The 19048-nt window shown below is 61.4% G+C and overlaps 1 protein-coding gene across 2 annotated transcripts; it reads right to left on the bottom strand.

Annotated features, from left to right (window-relative positions):
- Nucleotides 1–2398: 2398 nt before the first annotated feature.
- Nucleotides 2399–18488, bottom strand: TCEA3 (transcription elongation factor A3). Of its 2 annotated transcripts, none has more exons than XM_090058412.1 (15): nucleotides 18217–18488; nucleotides 14077–14139; nucleotides 12998–13103; nucleotides 12319–12487; nucleotides 11351–11425; nucleotides 11037–11105; nucleotides 10120–10188; nucleotides 8972–9055; nucleotides 8412–8477; nucleotides 7486–7640; nucleotides 6741–6796; nucleotides 5640–5795; nucleotides 5069–5215; nucleotides 4880–4951; nucleotides 2399–4205 (listed from the first exon to the last, which is right to left on the bottom strand). In XM_090058412.1, exons 1-15 carry the CDS (start codon nucleotides 18283–18285, stop codon nucleotides 4197–4199), a joined length of 1365 nt encoding a protein of 454 aa, XP_089914538.1. In that variant the 5' UTR covers nucleotides 18286–18488; the 3' UTR covers nucleotides 2399–4196. The 2 variants fall into 2 exon arrangements, with proteins under 2 accessions (XP_089914538.1, XP_089914539.1); XM_090058413.1 differs by lacking the exon at nucleotides 18217–18488 and adding an exon at nucleotides 14291–18206.
- Between the last annotated feature and the right edge of the window lie 560 nt (nucleotides 18489–19048).

The raw sequence follows: 19048 nt of genomic DNA, 5'->3' as shown, positions 1-19048 counted from the left end.
CGGGGGGTCCAGAGCTGGAGGAGCAGGGAAACCCCCAGTCCCTAGGTCTGGCTCCTATGGGATGCTCCGCATCAGCACCCGTGGGGCCCGGCGAAGGCTCGGCTCCCGTTCAAAGAGCGGGGCTCAGCCCCACCTCCCGCTAGCATTGATCCCCGAGTGCGGGTGAGCTGGGGAGGGTATATTTTGGGGTCCGGGGTGCGCATTTGCCCCTGCCCTCCTCTTGCAGCCTCATGCTAGAAGTGCTCGTCCGACCACGTTCTGGAGAGCCCGGGCGGCCGGCACGTCTTCGCGGGCGTCCTGCGGATGGGGCGCAGCCACGAGCATCTCTCGCCTGCGAGGACCTCGGGCCGGAGCAGGGCCCAGAGCGGGTCTGTGAGAAAGCCAAGATCTGCCGGGATTACATCTCCATCCGGCCACCGAAGGAGGCAGGTCTGTACAGCTGAGCTGACGGAGATGTTAAGGTCCTCTGTCCTCCCTCCTTCTCCAGCCCCCAGGGGAAGAAGTACAGGAGGGGCTTGCAGCGGTTATACCCCGGCAGCGAGACCGGCTTGAAGCAAGTTCTCCTGCGGCACTCACCGCGCCAGCTTCCCTGCCTCTGTCCCCTTCTGCCCGGGTCGCTCTTTGCTATAACCGCTAGGCCTGGAGACCTGGAGAGTTGTCACCCGCTGGAGCCGAAGTGGCACGAGAGGCTTTGGAGCTGTTTGGGCTTTGGACTGCCTTCTGGAAAGGCTGGACGTCCCCATGAGGCCTGGGCTCAAGTCGAGTCCTCGTGCACAGAGCCTCCTACCCCAGGGTCCTGAGCTCGCCGTGCTAGACGTAACCGAGCCGTCACGCGTGCGCGCGATGCGCTGGGCACGGCTTGCTCCTTTGCCGTCCTGCCACGTGGCAGATGGGACAGTGCCTGGGGACGGTCTCCGTTCCACCTTCCTTGAGGGCGGACGGAGGAGAAGAGGACATTTGGGCAACGAGCTTGAACTTGCCCGCGGCCGTCTACAAAGCCAGCGACCCGACAGGACTTCTGCTGGGTTGTAGGGACTTACACCCGAAGAGAGGCGGAAGGACAGCGTTGTGCTTCCAGCCCCGGCAGAGACGTGACATAGGGGCGCTAGAAAAGCAGGCGGCGTGCGAGGCGAGAGGCACAGGGGTTGTTAGCGCGACAAGGAACCAGGCGGCGAGTCGCCGTTTCAGCAGTTTCTTCGTACCGCCGAACTGGCCATTTTTGCCGTCTCTCTCCAAGTCAGCAGAGCCCGGCGAGGTCCGCTGGGTGTCTGACATTTATCTTTGAGGAGTTTGCTCTTTTCCCAGGCTGCTAAGCTCGGCTTCCCCCACCCCCTTCCCCTCCGCAGCACTTCCAAGCTTCCCGCAGAGGGAAAACAGATTTCATTTGCTGTTAGTGGCTGGAGACGTCGGCGCAATGCAGGGACTGCAAAAGGACATCTCTAAGGGAGATGCCTATTTTTGTTTTAAATCGGGTAGCAGTTTGGCCAGCCACAGAGGCAGCTTTGCTAGCCCCCGGTGCCAGGGCTGCCTGCTGCAAGGCAAGTGCTTGTTCTGCGTGCCGCGGCTTTGGCTGTGCATCCCTGGACCTGTTGGGCAACTAACGCAGAGGCCGCTTGTCACTCTTGATAGAAAATTCAGGCTGGAAAGGAGCTCAGGAGGTCACATCTTGTCCAACCCCTGCTCCAAACACTGCCAGCCCCGACTACATCATCCCAGCCACGGCTTTGTGCACCTGGGTCTTAAAAACCTCCAAGGATGGAGACTCCCCCACCTCTCTGGGGGGGCCTGGTCCAGTGCTTCACTACAGGCGAAAGTTTTTCCTAATATCTAACCTAAAACTTCCCTTCCTGCAACTTGAGCTCGCTGCTTCTTGAGCACTGGATGGCCAAGTTGCTCCCAGTTGCACCTGTCGAGGTATGAAGGACCCTCTCTTAACTACCTCATTTTGACAGACTTTAACCCCTCCATGCTAGTAGAGAGGAAAGTAACAGGGGTCTGCTCGGTTTGGATGTTTCTCTCTCTTTTTTTTAATGAATAAATCTCTATAGCTACCTGGGAGTTTATGTGTAGAAAGGATTAGCATGTTCATCTTTCTATCTTAGCCCCGAACAACCCAGCCTTGGCACTAATGCTCCCGCCCAGTCATCAAACCGGCTGGAAAATGCTGGGCTTGATTGCAGATCCCAGGCTGTGCCTGGACTTGCCTGGCAAATGCAATCCCGGGCTCTTACCCAGACCCGCGTGTTCCCTGCTGTTCAGCAGACACCGATAATGTGGATTATTCCCGGAGGAGACTGGAGAAACACCACCGCCCCGTTGCCCAACAGCACCACGGAGCTGCACACGCGGATCCAGCGTGCCGTCTTCCAGCAGGACAGAAGGGAAAACACTCGAGGCAGCCAGTGGGTGCTTGGTACACTTATATTGCTCGAAGGCGAAAGATTTTCTCCCTCGTTTTTCCCCCCAGGATATAGTTGGAGAAAGTCCACACGCAGCACACGGGAGGGGGCACCTGGCTGGTGGAGAGAGGAGGAGGAAGGCGAGCCGGCATGCAAGGCCTGAGAACGGAAGGGGTGGCAGCTCCGGTCTCCCCCCATTAGGGTCAGCCCTCTCCCCACCTCCGTGTGGTTCCTGCTCCTTACCCAGCTCTCCTGGGGTCTTCCCTTCCTCCAGGAGGATATGCAACGGCAAAGGGGTGCGATCATTTACAGCAAAGAGCATCTGAGCGGCTAAGGGGAGGGGGTCCCAGCGCCGATGGGGTTGCAGGTGCCAGGAAGCAGGGACAATGCTTATTTCATCCAAGCTAGACTTCACATTACATCCCATCACCCCTGGGACAAAGATACCCACCAACACGGGTATTTAAGCCTGACTTGGCACCCGCTTTGTGCAGAAAGAGGGAGTGTTGAATGTGACCAGGATCTCTGCGCTGTCCCATAGAGGCCGGGGTATTCCCAGTGCCCTGGACCGGAGCGGCGGTGCAAAGGCCGGTCCCTCCTTCCCGGTTTACAAGCTTTGTGCTTCAATCCAGCCTACGTTTGCAAGTGGAGCTTTGCAGCGGATGGCTAGGATTGCCCTCGGGCACGCGCCTCCCGCGGCAGACTGGCATCTCCCCCACGCGCCTGTAGACACCCCTTTGCAGACAAGGCTTTTGCAGGCTGCCTCCCCTGCAGAGCTGTTGTCACCAGGCCGGGCGTGGGGACAAGTCCCCCCTGCAGCCCTAGGTCATGGCAAAGGGAGGGGGAGCAGCATGCAACGGGGGTGTCATCCGGAGCACCCACGGGGGCGGCTGGGGGGCTGGCACGCGAGGGTCCTTCTCTGCACGGCTGCGGGGCGGGTTGCCTTGCGCAGTCCCCTGCACTGGTGTGGGGCCGGCTTCTTCCGGTGGCATCCCGGAGCTGGAACCACCTCTCCTGGCATTTGGTACCCATCGTCGGCTCGCTGGAGCAGAAGTCAGAGGCTCGACCCCCAGGGCTGGAGCGGCCGAACCTGGGGAAAGACCCCCGCCCATCTCAGGCGCTGCTGTGACGTGCTGCCAGTGCCCCCGGGTGGCTCATGCGAGACAAGACATCTGCCGCAGTCGTGGAGGCAGGGTAGGAGGTGAAACGCTTGCTTCCCTTACCCAGGGTGACTCTGGGAAACAAGCACAAGTCCCCGGGACAGGGAAGACTTGGCCACTGAGAACAAAAATTCCCTGGAGCTTGGGTTAGCGACACCCCCCCACGTATCTCAAGGGAATTTCCTTTCCCCGCGTGCGCTGTCCTACGCAGCTGGAAGTCAGGGCTTACCCAGCTCCTACCAATAAAACAGGGCTCAGCTCAAGCTTGGAAACGAACAAGAAGAGCGTAAGTGGCAGGCCCGGACCCCACAAGGCTCTCTGCGGTGAGGTCAAGGATGGCAGGAAAAACACCCCAAAGCCCCCGGCGCCCTCGCCTTCGCCGTGGCCACGCTCCACGCACGTGCTCCTTCCCGGAGCCGCGCTACAAGGGTCTAAGAGGGCCTTCCAAGGGGCGACGCCGTTCAAAGTATGTACAGCCAAAAAGCAGTCTTCTAGCGGGCGGCACCCTTGCCCCGAGCCTCCTGGCCCCGAGGCCCGCGGGGGCAGCCCCGAAGGAACGCGTCCCAGATGCCGCGCTCTCCTCGGCGGTCAGGCTCGATCTTCCCTGCTCGTCGCTCGGAGGCGAAGGCGAGTGCCGTCAGCAGAACTGGAAGACAAGCAAGCCCACACGAGAAGCAAGACGTTAGCGGCTCCTGTCCCGCTGGGGCCAGAGGCAGCTGCTTGACTGATGCACGAACCGTGCCAAGCTCCACGCAGGCCGGTTTGGAAATGCAGAAGGGCAAATGCTGTTGTATTTTTAGGCTCTCGGACGGAGAAGCCAAGAGCATGCGATGGAAACGGGCCTGGAGTTTTAGCGCACGTCCTACACGGGGAAAGGGGGCTCACGGTCGGGGGATGAGCAGTGAACTTCTGCGGGATGGTGGCACGAAGGCCCTGCACTATCTGCAACACATGGACCGCGTAAGGGAGAAGTGGGCACGGTGGTGTAGAGCCCACGGTGGGTGTGGATGCTGTCGCCGAGTGCAGGGGGTGGCAGCTTATGGCCCATGGGCTGGATCTGGCCCATGGTACCTCTGGATCCAGGCTGAGATGTAGGTTTTCATCAGCAGAGGGATCTGGCTATGGGCGATTTCTTTGTGCCGCCGTGGGGACAGCGGTCCTGGCCCCGCTCCTCGATGGGTCATTCTGGCCCGCGGCTGGCAGAGGTTGCCTGGCCTTAATCTGAAGACGACCTGCTCAGGTCCCTTCCAACCCTAGAAACTATGAAACTATAAAGCAATTGCCGTGTGCTCGCATCAAGGGGGAGCAGTGGGGACTGACCTTCCAGCGGTTCCCACACTCGTTACACAGCACAAAGGTCGTCATGGGCTCGTCAGCGCTGCGGGTCTGGACCTGAGGAGGAAACAGCGCCGCAGTCAGCAGGGACCATGCACGGGAGAGGCGGCTTGCCGTCCCCCCGGGGCTCAGGCCAGGAGGGCACGGACACGACGCCCCGAGGACTCCCGTCACCTGGTTGTAGGTGCAGTTCTTCTTCCTGCACTTGCCGCACTGGAAGAGGTCGGTGACGGTGCCGCCCGTCTTTGCCATCTGGTGCTCCCGGATGGCCTCCTGGGTCATGGCGTTCCTCAGCTCCTTCAGCTCGTCGCTCGCCATCTCCTGTGATGAACAGGGACATTGCTGGAGGCACTGCTCTAGCATCTTCTCTTGGGTCCATCTCTCACACCCGTAGGCATCTCCTCTCCAGTGCACGCGGGCTGCAGGCCCCCAAGCCCAACCACCCTTCCTGCACCAGGCGTCGGCTCAGAAGCCCCTCGGGCGTCACCCAGGCTGGCTGACACGAGGACCCTGTCCCAGCCTTGCAGGGGAGTTGCTTCTGCCGGTCTCTCACGACGCAACACTGATGGCAATGGCTCATCCAGTCCTGCCACCGGCACCTGCCGGCCTGCAGTCCACCATCGCCTCCCCGCGAGGCGAGGCTCTGCCCGGCTTGCATCGCGGACGCCGGGAAAGGAACCGGTCTCTCCCGGAGCCACCGCTTCCACACATCGGTCTCCAGGGTCTTCCCCACCCCGCTCTTTACCTCGGCGGTCATCCTAGCAATGAGGCTGGGCGCGATGGCTCCGCACAACACGTTCCTCCGCAGGTTGGGGTTCTTGGGGTCCTTCAGGTTACTGATCCTGCTCCGGACGCGGTTGCGGTACTTCATGTCCGTGCTCTTCAGCTCCTGGAAGATATGTGGCCCCGTCAAGGAGCAACAGCCGGGGGAGTGGCAGCGATGGGGCCGAACCGCTGGGAACAGCACGTCTGCAGGGGGCTGGGTGTCCCCCACCGGGCACGGCTTCTGCTCCCTGCCTTTTGGTTTGGACACTGGGGTTCAAGCAAGCCCCCCCAGAAGTGAGCGTAACTTTTCAGGAGAGCCAGACATGCCAGGCTCGTGGGGAAATGGGCCTAGAGCTACTTCCATTTAACCCAGGCACAGTTTGGACCCAGTTCTGTTGACATCTAGTCCCCTTTGGTCTCATGCGGGGCTTAGGACATGCGTGGTCCAGCCTCTCCCTGGGGAGGGCTGGCAGTTTATCCACCCTAACTCTAATTTGCACCAGCTCCTACAAGGCTGGAAAATAACTTGGGGTTTCCTCAAAGCTTCTGGCTTGCAAAGAGCCTTGGTATGACAAGCCAACGCGCAGGCGAATCGCCACGTCTTGCAGCCAGGGGAGCTGAAGCTATAGCACCCCGAGCCTCGCGGCTGGGAAGCTCTTGCTGACTTCTGGATGCCTGCTCTTCAGTGTGTTGGGCATTATCCCTCATCCGCCGGGGCTTAGGAGCCCACTTGGTCAGGCGGCAGTGCCTGCTCACAGCACAAGCTGCCTAAAGCTGCCGTCCCCTGCAGCGACTGGGGTGCAAAATAGCCTGGGTCTGGGCACCCTGCAGGAGACACCTGCTTGATACGGGCTGGAAGACGGCCGCTGTCTAGGGCAGCGAAGGGCTGGAGGGGGTCTGTGCAGGCATTTGGTGGATGGTGTTGCCGTCGAGGTGGCTGCCGGACCACAACCGCGGCTTCTGGCATCCCTGGGCCCCTGCTGCGTCATCTGAATCTACGTGAATGACCCGCGTGGGAGCTCTTTGCTGCCGGACCACGTGCCCGGGCCGAGCCTCCGCCATCCCTGCAGCAAAGGATATGATCTTCCATTTCCGAAGCCATCTTCTCACAGTTGACGCCAAACTCCTTGTAGTCATCTAAGGAGAGGGGGAGGCACGAAACACTCAGAATCCCAGTGGGGAGGAACAAGCATCTTCAAAGCACTTTTTAAACAAAAATGGTTCTAGCCGGTCAGCTGGAAACTGGACTTAACCACAGGTTTTTCCCCACTCGGGCACCCTGGCCCACTCGCAAGGATTTGCTGTGGTAGGGTTGCTCTTACTAGCAACAACCTGCTGCACTGGAAATGCAGAGAACGGCTGGCATGGCTTTTGCAGCGGGGACAAGGAAGAAGCTGGCAGGTTACATCTGGGCCCCCCTGACTGTGATGGTGTCTCTGCAAATAGGACACGTGGGTGTCAAAGGGCGACGTGGCAGAAGTCAATGAGCTTGCCCCAGGGATGAGCAACCAAACCGAGGACTAAAGCCATTCAGCTGCCACCCGCTCTCCAGATGCGGCACTCGGAGAGCAACACAGCTCCCCTCGTCCAGCTCCTATTCTTGGGTCACGTCTACGCTGCGTCCCTGGCAGCCCGGCAAGCTCAGGAGAGGCAGGGTCCACCCATGCCAACCCCATCAGGGTAGAGGGCATCACACAGACGAAGGGCTTCTCCCACGGCTGCTCTCAAGCATGCCGGAGGCAGGGACCTCGAGAGGGGCAGCGGCTGGGCTCGGTGCCTCGCTGCCGGGTTCGGCGTGAGGGCAGGGGGTTGCCGCGCTCGCTCACCATCCATCTTCAGGGCAGCTGTGAGCATCTCGATGCACTTGTCCCGGATGGAGTCTCCTGTGAGGTAGCAGGGGGCCAGGAGGCAGGTGCTGGGGGCGAACGTGGGGCTGGAGGGGCTCGTGGGCGTCTCCGGTTTGGATTTGCTGCTGTTCTGTCTGCAAAGAAGGACACAAGGACCCTTCCCCGTGAGCCCGGATCAGGTGGGCTCCCTGTGCTTACCAAAGCAGCTTCCCTATGCAACTCAATGGAGGGGACAGGGCTACTTCCATGCCCCGAGCCCCGTCTGCCCCACGTCTGCTTCTGCACAAGGCCCCCAGAGCTCCAATGCCGAGAGGGGCTGTATGCACACCTCCAACCTATGCTGGGTCCTATACATCTCCCACGGGGACAGCAATGCTGCTTGGACCTTCCTCTTCCTCCTCTGCAGCCCCTTTCCTGCTTTGGGGCTATAACGATTCCTTCCAGTGTCCTCTCGGCCCCTCTGTCTCTGGAGGATTCACCCTCACGGCAGCAGGGAGGGACTAAGTCCATGGGGAGGCAGGGACTTGAACCTGCGTATCTCGAGCTCCGGGCACGTGCTCGGACTCAGTGATTCTCAACCAGGCTGATGCAAGATCCCTTTAGGGGTGTCCCATGACACGATCCCTGTTAGGGCTGCAAACGGCTACATGGGATTCACCCAGCGAGTCCAGAGCGGTTTTACCCAAGGGAAAGCTAAGAGCTGGCAGTTTCCAGGGGGTGCCCTGAGTCTAACAAGGGGGTACCTTGAGTCTCAACCCCTTGAGAATCGCTGCTCTCACTACTGGGCCACGGAGGGTGGACAGCATTCGCTTGCACGGGGCATCCACACCCTCCCTCATTGGGCCACGGAGGCTGCGTGCCCTCCAGCTCCGCCACGGCTAGTAGGCATCACCACGGTCCCGTACCTCTCCTCTTTGCCATCGCTGGAGCTCTTCCGAGCAGCGACTGGGCTGGAGCCTGTAGACGGCCTCCTGGGGTCGCAACACAGAGAAGCATTAGTGAATGCAACGCCAGGCAAGGTGCTCCGGTGACCACAGCACCAGCTTTGCCCTGGGCTGGGTAGCAGAGTGATGGGCTCTTTCTCAGGACCTGGAGCAGGCTGAGGCGGTGCTGGATGAGCACCGGATGGGTTATCGGTCGGCGAGAAGCACCCATCCCAGCCTCTGCTGCCGTTATAGGAATCTTCCCATTGCCTTTCATTAGGGTTGTCCCAGGTCGTGAATTTGTCCCGGGTTCAGGCAACACTGCCCGCCTTGGAGCTACAAGGGGGCCCCTCAGATCCCAGCAGCCCCCTTCAGTCATCGCAGGTAGCGGTGGCAGTGAGGTATTCACTTCTGCCAGGGGAAATTAAACCCTGGGACCTCAGCAGCCACAGCACAGGGCTCCATAAAGCCCTGGATCCTCACATCCCCCACCCAGGGGCCACCCTCAGCTAGCAGAACTGGATGAGGACCTGCAGCCCTACCTTTCCAACGACAGCCTCTTTGGAGGGGTGGAAGAGGAGGAGGCAGCTGTGCTGCTGGAAGATTTCGAGTCTGCAGAGTCTCTCCTAGAAGAGAAGTTGGGGAGAAGACACGGTACTGAGAACAAGGGTTTGGGGTGGAAACGCTCCCTGAAGCTGAGATGTAGTGGCCATGGATGACAAGACGGATGCCCACGTGCCTGAGCTGGCTCCCAGGGCATCTTGTTCTGCAGAGGGGGGACATGCAGATCAGATGGGAGGGAGATGTTGGAGAATTGCACCAAAAGAAATCTCCTGAGGTTTGACAAGGACAAGTGCAAAGTCCTGCACTTAGGAGGGAGCAACCCCCTGCACCGGGGCAGGCTGGGGGCAATGGGCTGGGCAGCAGCTCTGCAGAAAAGGACCTGGGGAGGACAGGGGACAAGAAGATCAATAGGAGCCAGCAGTGCGCCCTTGGTGCCAAGACGGCGACCGGCATCCTGGGCTGCATCGGCAGGAGCGGTGCCAGCGGGTCCAGGGCAGTGATTCCTCCCCTCTATTCACCAGTGGGGAGGCCACATCTGGAGTCCTGTGTCCAGCTGTGGGACCCCCACTGCAGAAAGGATGTGGACACTTTGGAGAGAGTCCAGTGGAGGGCAAGGAAAATGGTTGTGGGGCTGGGGGACAGGACGGGTGAGGAGAGGAGAGGGAACTGGGCTGATTTATTCTGGAGAAGAGAAAACAAAGGTGAGATTTGACAGCAGCCTTCACCTCCCCGCAGGGGGGCTGCACAGAGGATGGTGCGGGGCTGGTCTCAGTGGGGGCGAATGACAAGACAAGGAGCAATGGGCTCAGGCTGCAGCAAGGGAAGTTGAGGTTGGATATTAGGAAAAACTCTCTCACAAAGAGGGTAGTAAAGCACTGGACCAGGCTCCCCAGAGAGGGGGTGCAGCCTCCCTCCTTGGAGGTTTTCAAGACCCAGGTAGACAAGGCCTTGGCCGGGATGATGTAGTTGGGGCTGGTCCTGCTGGGAGCAGGGGGCTGGACTAGGTGAGACCTCCTCCGGTCCCTTCACCCTCCTTGTCAGTGACTCTGCGCGGGAGGGGAGGTCTTCTGGGGTGGGCACACCTCTGCACCAGGGAGAAGGCACAAGCAAGCCAGCAAACACCCACCTCTCCTTCCTGCTGTCCGAGGGCGACTTCTTAGAGGCAGCAGAGGAGCCCCTGGAGTCGCTGGACACTCTGCACGGTGCGAACAGAGAGGAGAGACGTCAGCTATGGGGACACCCCAGCACTGTGCCCCCAGCCCCATTCCTCGCGCAAAGCCAGCGTCCATCAGGCCAGCCCGCCGCAGCCTGGGCACACGTGCTGACCGCTCCGCGGTGCTCTCCCCTCGGGTGGCGCAGAGACGCGCAAAGGGCAGGAATAGCCCCAAAGTGACCAGCACGGCCGTCCTCCTGCACCGCGCCGACCCACGCAGCCTCCCCCCGCGGCAGAGGACACCGTCCTCCTCGCAGTGCCGTTCCCGAGCGCTGGAGGCAGGCGACATGCCCCCGCCGAGCGCTCCCCGCTGCCCAGCCCGGGGGCTCGAGACACCCCCGCGCACAGCGCCGCAGCAGTGACAGCTCCTGCCCGCCCCGATTACGAGCCCCCGGGAACCGGCTGAATCACTTCCCAGTGCTGGACAGGTCTCAGCCATGGCACCGGTGAGGTAACGGGGAGGGACCGCGTCCAGCTGCCTTCCCCTGCGCTGTGGGTTCACACGGGGCAACGGTGCCCGTGTGGATACCGGGGGGCTCCTGGGTTTCTGTCCCTAGCTGCACCTGTGGACTTTATCCAAGGCCCACCGAAGACGACGGGAAGCCTACTGATCTCAGCGGGCTTTAGGCGACCCAGAAATAGCTACGTAACACTTGTGCCTCGGTTTCCCCATCTCCAGAACAGAGACTCAGTAACTCACAGGCCATCATGAAGCTTAGTTCACAAATACACTTAAAACAATACCCTTCAGACACAGGGAGATGCTCTGGGAAAAGTGGCTCTGAGCTCTGTGCCCCAAAGGGAGGGTCTGTGGGTGCGCGAGCCAGTACCTGTCGTGCTTGCTGTCCGCAGAGTGGCTCTTTGGGGTCGCTGGGTGAGAGCCTGGCTTGCTGGATTTCCTGGAAAGAAAGAGGGGAGGTCTGAGAAGTGGGGTCCTGAGAAGAGCTGGCTGCTGTTCTCCAGGAAACAGAGGGATTGGGGATAGAAAAGGCTGCTTTGGCCTGATGAGAAAGCAGAAGGTTTGGGTTGACAGTGCAAAGCAGGCCACGCCAGGAGAGACCACATCCATCCCGCTGGAGACCCTTGCGCTAACGTGTCGTCCCCTCACCCCCGGCCCAGGCCCACGCGGTACGGGGGCGCTTACCTGTCCTGCTTCTGCTCCGATGAATGTTTCTTTGAGCCCGGCAGCGCATCGAGAGCCTTGCGGTCAGACAAGTCTCTTTAAAAGAAAAGGAAAAGATGCAGAAATGACTCTTGAATGCAAGGATGATCTTTCAGCAAGGCCAGATCCTAACCCCACTCGCTTCAGGGGGACCTTTGCCTTGGATCAAGAGGATGAGCTGCAGGGAGACTGCACGCAGCTAGAAAACCTGGTGGCCTTGACAGGAAAGCAGCCAAGTCTGCAGAGCAGAAGGACGCTCCCGTGGTCAAGGCAGGTCCCTAGGGCTAGAAAGAGCCCGGTTCAAGTCTGTGCTCCACCACAGACCTGGGGGGAAGGACTTCGTTTCTCCATCTCAGTGCCGTGGGGCGACTAGCCCAGCCCTGCCCCATAGGCAGATGCTCAGCGCTTACAGGGATGGTGAGCAGGGCACGCAAGAGACTTGTCATCTCATCGGCGCTCCGGCGCTGGCCCGCCAGGGACCAGGAGATGGATGTGGGGTCTGGACCCCCTCGCGGTCAGGGCAGGGTCGTCAAGCAAAGGCTGCTCGGCTCCCACAACCAGGCCCTTAGTCCCTGTCCTGGTGAAGCGGGGGCCTACACAGGTAAAACAGACAGGATGCTCCCCCCGCCCCAGGCATGCGGTGGGTGGAGGAGAAAGCCCCCGGGGCCAGGAAGAAAGCCGCCATCCAAGCACAGCTTCAGACGTGAGATTTGGGGTCTGGGGTGGCTCATTGCCCCCCTGACAGCGACCTGTTTGGCTCGACCATTCTGGTTTTGCATTGGAAACAAGGAGCACCCCCCCAAAATGTCCATGCTCTGCTATGTGCTCCCCAACCTGGGCAGACTGCAACTCCCACAATGCACCAGAGCCAGCGAGCCCCAGGATGCCCCACTTTCCATGCTCCGAGTGGTGCATCCTGGGACATGTAGTCCCACCATGAACCCTCATACCTTTCTTTGTGCTTCTTCTTGTGCTTCTCCGTCGGGCTTTTGCAGGGCTCCAGCCCGCGGGAGTCGGCCCCTTCGGGCTGCCAGCTGGGAAAGTCCAGTCTCTTCTCCTCCTCCTTTTTATCCTTCTGACTTTCCAAGTCCTTCTCTTTCTTCTGGGTCCCCGAGGAGTCTGCGGGCAAATCAGTCAGGCCGTCGGTGACCAGACTAACACAGGGGGGAAGAGGGAAGGGGGAATGGCACTTGGCCAGCTTGGGAACGATTTCATCCCGGTCGGACTACGCCAGGAGCCCTGGGCTGGAGAGACCCAGGGGAGTTTGTCGCAAGTCCGCGCTGCGTTGGCAGGACTTGTGCAGAGTCCCAGGACCGGACTGTCAAGGACGACCAGGGTCAGGGCTGGTGCAGGGAAGAGGGGCTACAGCTCGGGGCTGAGCTGCCTGTCTGTGGGCCTGAGACCTGGCCGGCAGGGAGTCTGCGGTGCCCACGCACCGCTGTGCTGCCGGGCGGACCTCACCCACTCCACCCTCCTCCCAAACTGGCCACTACGGGTCTCCGTCCAGCCCCGAGGACCAAGAGCAGAGAAGGCGGAAAAGGGGGTCAGGACTTCTCAGCTCGGGCGCCCAAGGAAGTCTGGGAGCAGGAGGCCAACTTTCGAAGCAGAGATGCCTTCGGGGTCTCTCACCCAGCAGCCGCTTCCAGTTCTTGATGAGCAGCTTTGCCAGGGCTGCCACCTCCTCGTCGGAGCAGTGCTTGCGGATGGAGTTGACCGCCACGCCGATCCGTGTGGTCTGGGAGCGCACAAGGACAGCGGGTTAGTGCAAGGCACATCGGAGAGGACGGCTGAGTGGGGAGGAAGGGAAGCAGGGGCATGGCATGGGGCCTTAGAGATGTGGGGTCAGCTTTCTGCCCTGCTGCCCATTCCCTGTATAACCTCGGGGAAGTCCTCCGTCCTTCGATGCCTCCGGTCTCCACCTACAGCAGAGCGCTGACAGCCGCACGAGGAGCGCAGATTTACCTGGAGAGCATCTACACAGACTCGGGCACCCAGCTGGGATGCTGTCCCACCCTGCTCAGATCCATCTACTTTGGCAACACACCATCATCTGAATCGTGCAGCCAAGCCCCCAAAAAGCAAGGGAGGAGAGGAAAGACCCACCCAGCTTCTTGCACCGACTGGCTTTTCGTCAGTTTGAGCAGGGGGAGCAGGATGCTACCTTGGTACCCAAGTGCCCTTAAGTGCCTGATAGCTGGGCTGGAGTCTGACCCACAGCTGGTATGGCAAGATGGGCCGTATAAACCTCGATGGGTGGATGCAAACTGCCCCGCTCCGCGCTGGGGGTGGCACGAAGGGGGAGCTCCCGGAGGGCCCTTGCCAGGAGATCTCGCAGACCCTGCACCGCGTGACAACCTGAGCGGGCTTTTGAAGTCAGCCCAGAAACCCCAGTGTCTCCTGATCAGCGGTGAGAGCGGCCGCTTCAGAGCTGGACCGTGCCTTTCACGGGACTGCAGGGTGAATTTTAAGGGATGGGATTTTCTCCAGCCTTTCTCCGAGAGGTATCAAGCTCAGGTGGTTGGCCCGGCTTTCCTGCGAGCCAGGGAGCAGCCTCCTCCTTGCTTTTAAAATGCCTTTAATTCCATGCCAGCCTACCTGGGCAGGGCTTAAAAGAGGGGGGAGGTGGGGGCTGGCTCTTCCCTCAAATCCAAGTAACCCTTCATAGGCTGGAGCCCTAGATGCCTCCCCCTGCACCCCATCCGCCTCACCTGCAGCAGCTGGATGGTCATGGTGTAGCTGCTCAGCTCCTTCAGCAGGTCAAGCGCTCCTTCCTAGCATGGACAAAAGCCACATATGTGAGCATCGGAGGGTCAAACAACAGATCCCCGCTTTGGGGCCAACCTGCCCCTTCCTCTTCTGGTCCACACGCACGCACGCCCACGGGCACGCGCACCTCGAAGGTGCTCCTGTAGGACTACGCACCGGCAGGAAGGGGGAAGGGAAGAGTTAACAGCATTCCCTGGCAGGCAGGAGTCAAAAGAAAACACATTTTGACCCAGATTTCCTTTTAAACACTCGTGTTTTGGATTTCCTGGTGCAGGGAGAGCGCCCGCGGCGGCAGATGCGAGGGAGAGCCCGGGCCCAGCCTTCCCGCGTTTCTGGGAGCTTGCCCAGCCCCCACCAAAACGGGGAGATCCAGCTGCTTGGCAGCTGCAAGGTCCCGCTCCTGCAACGGTCCCTGCTCCCTTCCACAAGCGCCAAGTCCAGGCCTGGATTTCGGCCGCGGAGAACCGGGAGCCCGAGCAAGCTACAGGTCCCGAAGCCAGGACAAAGGACGGCTTTTGTGCTCCACGTACGGGGGGCCTGGCTCGCTGCTTCCTCCAGGAACCTTCCCCGCAGAAGGGCAGACAAGGAGGGAGACGGGCCGTGGGAGGGCGAGGGATGCCTCCGGTGGGAGCCCGCCTGCCGAAACCGCAGGCCAGCAGCTGACGCCGAGCCGCGGCCCGACCGCGCCGAGACAGCTGCCAGGTGCCTGTCGCGGGCTGCCAGGGGCCGAGAGCCGGACACAGCGTCACGCCCGAGAGCCAGCCGAATTTGGCCCATCCGGAAAGGGGGACTCCCAGCTTACAAGACAGCCCAGAGTGCTGGTTTCCCTGCCTCGCCTTCCCCTGGGAAATGGAGGCCGGCGCTCGCTTGGACTGGCAGCGAGGGCAGGAACAAAACGGGGTCCCGGCTTCCCGAGCCCCCGGCCCGGGGGACAGCGCACGTCAACGGTGCTTCGGTCTAGCAGCAATTTGGCACTAGCCTACGGCTAAATATAGTCCCAGAGCTCAGCTCAGTGTAATGTTCATCCCCTGGTATTTTTAGAGACCACGTCTGTGCGTGTGCATGCGTAGACACACCGCTCCGCGCCCGAGGAGGAGACCCTAGGGCCGTCGGAAAGTTGGACCTCGCGCAGCCATCGGGTCCGGCCCCTGCGCAGGGCAGGATGAAGGGTGGCCATCGAGGCAGCACAGGAAAGCTGCTAGTCCTCACCTGGGACTAGTCCCCTTCTATAGAGCCGGATCCAGACAGAGCCGCTAGCCAAACCCACCCCTGACTTAACAGCGGCACCTCTGAGTGCAAGGGGGAGACCTGTCCCCCAGAAATACAGCAAGGAGATGGAGGGGGTGGATAGACTCGAGAGTTGGTCCTGTTGATGGAGGGGGCTACCGGTGCTTTGAGTTGCTTTGGTCTGGGTCCTTGAGATGGCTGCCGGGAAGGAGAGCAGGCCACGCCAGCTCCCAGCTTCTCTCCTTTTTCCGCATGGGAACTCCCTTCAGGACAAGTTCAGATTTAGCCACAGACTATATCGCTCCAGATATCCAAGTCGCTGTTCGTTTCCTGGCCTCCGAAGTGCCCAGTCAGTGCACGCCCTGAAAGGACCACCGCTCTTAGGATGGTTTCTTCTAGTACCTGGGCCGGTCTGGGCCTGGGAGCGCTTACGTTCGGGGGTTACCAGGGATTGTCCCCCTTCTGTCTTGCTCTGCCTCATGGCTGAAGCTGCGTTAAATCCTCTGCCTTGCTCCTGAGGTTAAAAGAAGAAAGCCTGAGGCCTCTTAGCTGGCATTCCCGGGCCTGGCCAGTCAAACAAAGGTTTCCCTCCAAAGTTGGCAGTTTTGCTCCTGTCCATCAACCCACACGCAACAAACTCACGCTGGGGGCTAATTCGGGGTGTGCCAGAGCCCAGCAGAAGCCCTATAGCCTGAGACCGCCCATGCTGCAAGACGTCCCTTTCTGGAGGCCTGACCATCACCAGCTTGAAATGCCCATCCCCTGAGAGTTTGGGACCAGAGCTGGCCCACTGCGGCCCGGTCTGCAGAAATGAGCAAAGACACTTCTGGCCCTTTCCCGTCACCTAGGGTGACACAAGGGTGCTACGGAGCTGGAGAGACGGGGATGGATCCCAGGCAGGCACCCTGCTCTTGCCTCCCAGCACTTGCGACACCCACTTCAAGGACTACTGGCGCAGCTCTGGGTTGGGAAGGCTTCTTTTGCAAGGTATGCGTGACTCTGCCTTTTGTTTTCAGTCTTGCTTCATAGGTGACCAACAACCCAACCTCATTCAAGCTCCCGCTCGGCACTCGGCGAGGACCGGGGTCGTTCTCCACGTACCCTTTTCCACACGCCCCCCCGAACAAGGGGTCAGATCTCCAGCTTTGGAGACTTCCCACCGTACCGGTGTCATGAGCTGGAAGTGGCACCTGGAGGAGTAACAGGTCCGGCCGTGGACACGTGGTCAGCACCGGCCCTGCTTGAACCCGTTCCTGCCCGTGAAACAGCCCCTGGTGAAGCCGTGGGACTGCAAGGGGTTTGCCCCCGGGGAGTTCCTGGCATACCTGCGATAGCGTGCGAAGTCTGGCACCTCCGATGCGCGCGTCTTGGGGAGCGGGTCAGGGGCCTCGTGGTCGGTCATTAGCTGGAAACCGCCCATGCCTGGTGCGCGTGCAGGGCCCGCAGCCTCCCCCAGCACACGCTCCCTTTGGACAGACCGACCTCCAGGAGCGAGAGGTGCCTAGACCGAGCGGCCGGCGGCTGTAGACAGCAGTAGGGCCAAAGGCTGGCATTTTGTGACGGCGCGAGGTGCAGGGAAGAGCAGACTGCCTGGTGCATGTACGCGCTGCTCCCAGGGAGGCTCCAGCCCCCCTGCAGCAAGGGACCCAGCCCCGGGGCCCGTTCTGTGCTGCAAAGAGGTCACGTGAAGAAGCTGTTCACCTCCTTCCCCTTCTTTTTAAACATGCATGTGCGCGCACACGCACCCTCGGAGTGGCTGATCTCATGGGTGTGCAGGGTGGATGCCCCCCGTGCCTGCGTCCCGGGGAGGGAAGTGGTGCCCGGCAGGGCAGGGGGGGATGCCAGGCGGCCCTGCAGCCGGCTGGCGCGGGTTGCAGAGGACGGCAGAGGGTTAACAGCGTTGCACTGGGACAAAGGCCACGAGAAGGAGAGTAAAACATTAACTTCAAGGACCTGCCTCTCCTCTGCTGCACATTGGACCTGATCCTGATCCTGATCCTGACTGCAAGGGCCAGATCCTGGGCTGGCGTTACCATTGCAGGCCAGAAGGACGCCCCTTTACACCAGCCGAGCACCTGGCCCCTGCAGCAGGGACCTCGGGGGAGGTGGGTGGGAAGCCGGAGCGGGCTGGGCCCCCCTGCACCAACCTGTTTGCCTTCCAGGGCACCCAAAGAGCTCCGGGGGGGGGAGACACCTGTCCTGTTTGTTCTCAAGGACTGCTTATCCCTGAGTCCGAACCACTCCACCGTGACGTGCAAGAGGCCTGGGTCATGCTCAGATCCACCCCGCCCCGCTGCGCACTTCTGCACGCTCTTGTGAAAAAAAGAAAACAAGCCCAGCTGTTTCCCCCTCTTTCCCTCCCGTGCCCTTCTCTCCGGCCTGCTCTCTCCGGCGAGCCCCTGCCCAGACCGCTTTCCTGCCACACACCTGTCGCTCCCCCCTCCAAACCCTGGCGGCCCTGGAGCTGGGTGAGGCGACGCCAGCAGCCTTGACTCGCCCAGGCACGGGCAGGACGGGCTCCCGGGCGCCCAGAGCCCTGCTCGACGCTGAATCCGGCCAGGCAAGCGGCAAGCCCCAGGTGAAGCGGGCGGAAGGAGAAAGCAGCATCCTTCGGCACGGCGAGGGTCTCCCCATCGCCGCCACGGTGAATACTCTTGGCTCTGCTGACCCGAGCGGCAGGGCTGCAAGCGCCCCGAGCATGGGACCTCGCATTTCAAGGCCGTCAAGCTCCACAACAGACCGAGCCGCCCTCCCCGGCAGGCCCCGCTTGGAGTTTCTCCCTTTTCCTTTCCTCCGCACGCACGCCCGGGCTGCAAAGTCGAAACCCCAGCCCAGACAGAGCGGGGGGGTCTTACCAGGTTCTTCCTGGACACCATCTTATCCAGCTTCTTGGCGATCCGCGCCAGCTCCTCCGCTTGCCCCATAGTCCTGGCTGCGAGCTCGCCGAAGTTTTGCGAGCGGGGGGAGAAGCGCGACGGCGAAGCACTGGCAGGAAAGGCGCTCGCGGAAGGGAGACTTTGGCTCTGCTTTCATCTGGGCTCGGGGGGCGAGGGACGGGGGCGAGGGCACGAGGGGGCGGCGGGGCTTCTGCTCCTGCTTTTGGGGGCAGTTGCTGACAGCTCGGCAGGAAGGGGGGGCAGAGGGGAGAGGAAGAAAGGGAGCGCAGGCGAGCCGGAGAGAAAGCAGAAAAGGAGGCGTGGCGGCCCCGACCAGTTATACACGGCTGCCATGCAGTCAAAATAGCACGGGGGGCTGGACTAAATATAGGAGTTAAAGGCTAAGCAGCCCGGAGCCCGCGGGGAGGTGGGGAGAGGCCGGCGGGGCCGGGGGCCGCAGGCGGGTGGGAGTTGCTGGGGGTGGGAATGCCCCGGGGGCTGCAGGGCCGCAGGATGAGCCCACCTCGCTTAGTCGGAGCCCGCCCCGGGGAGGGCAAAGCTTTCCCTAGGAGCGCCCCGGCTGGGAACAGGGGCAGGTTTCCACGCCAGCGCGGGCGCTCGCTGCCTCCCGCGCCCGCGTTGGGCCTCGCTCCCCGTCGCGCAGGCTGGGCCGGGGCCCGGGGCCCCACGTGCTCGGCTGCTCCATCTAAAGCGCGCGACGTCGGGCTGGACACCTCGCCCAGAAACCCAGCCCCGGGCCCGCTGGCCCGGTGCCCAGCCCCCCAGAGCACGGCTCATCCGGCGCGCGGGC

Source organism: Crocodylus siamensis, chromosome 7, assembly GCF_052110815.1.
Source record: "Crocodylus siamensis isolate JL-2025a chromosome 7, ASM5211081v1, whole genome shotgun sequence".
In the NCBI taxonomy this organism is placed as follows: domain Eukaryota; kingdom Metazoa; phylum Chordata; order Crocodylia; family Crocodylidae; genus Crocodylus; species Crocodylus siamensis.
This window is presented reverse-complemented; position numbering and strand designations above follow the sequence as displayed.

Excerpts from the sequence above, each read along its gene's own strand:
- TCEA3 (XM_090058412.1), bottom strand. The coding sequence starts at position 18,285 with ATGGGGCAAGCGGAGGAGCTGGCGCGGATCGCCAAGAAGCTGGATAAG. Across the intron at positions 14,140-18,216 it reads TGGTGTCCAGGAAGAACCTG|GAAGGAGCGCTTGACCTGCT; the intron begins GTAAGACCCCCC and ends TGTCCATGCTAG. Across the intron at positions 5,796-6,740 it reads TGGCTTCGGAAATGGAAGAT|CATATCTTCCAGGAGCTGAA; the intron begins CATATCCTTTGC and ends TTGACGGGGCCA.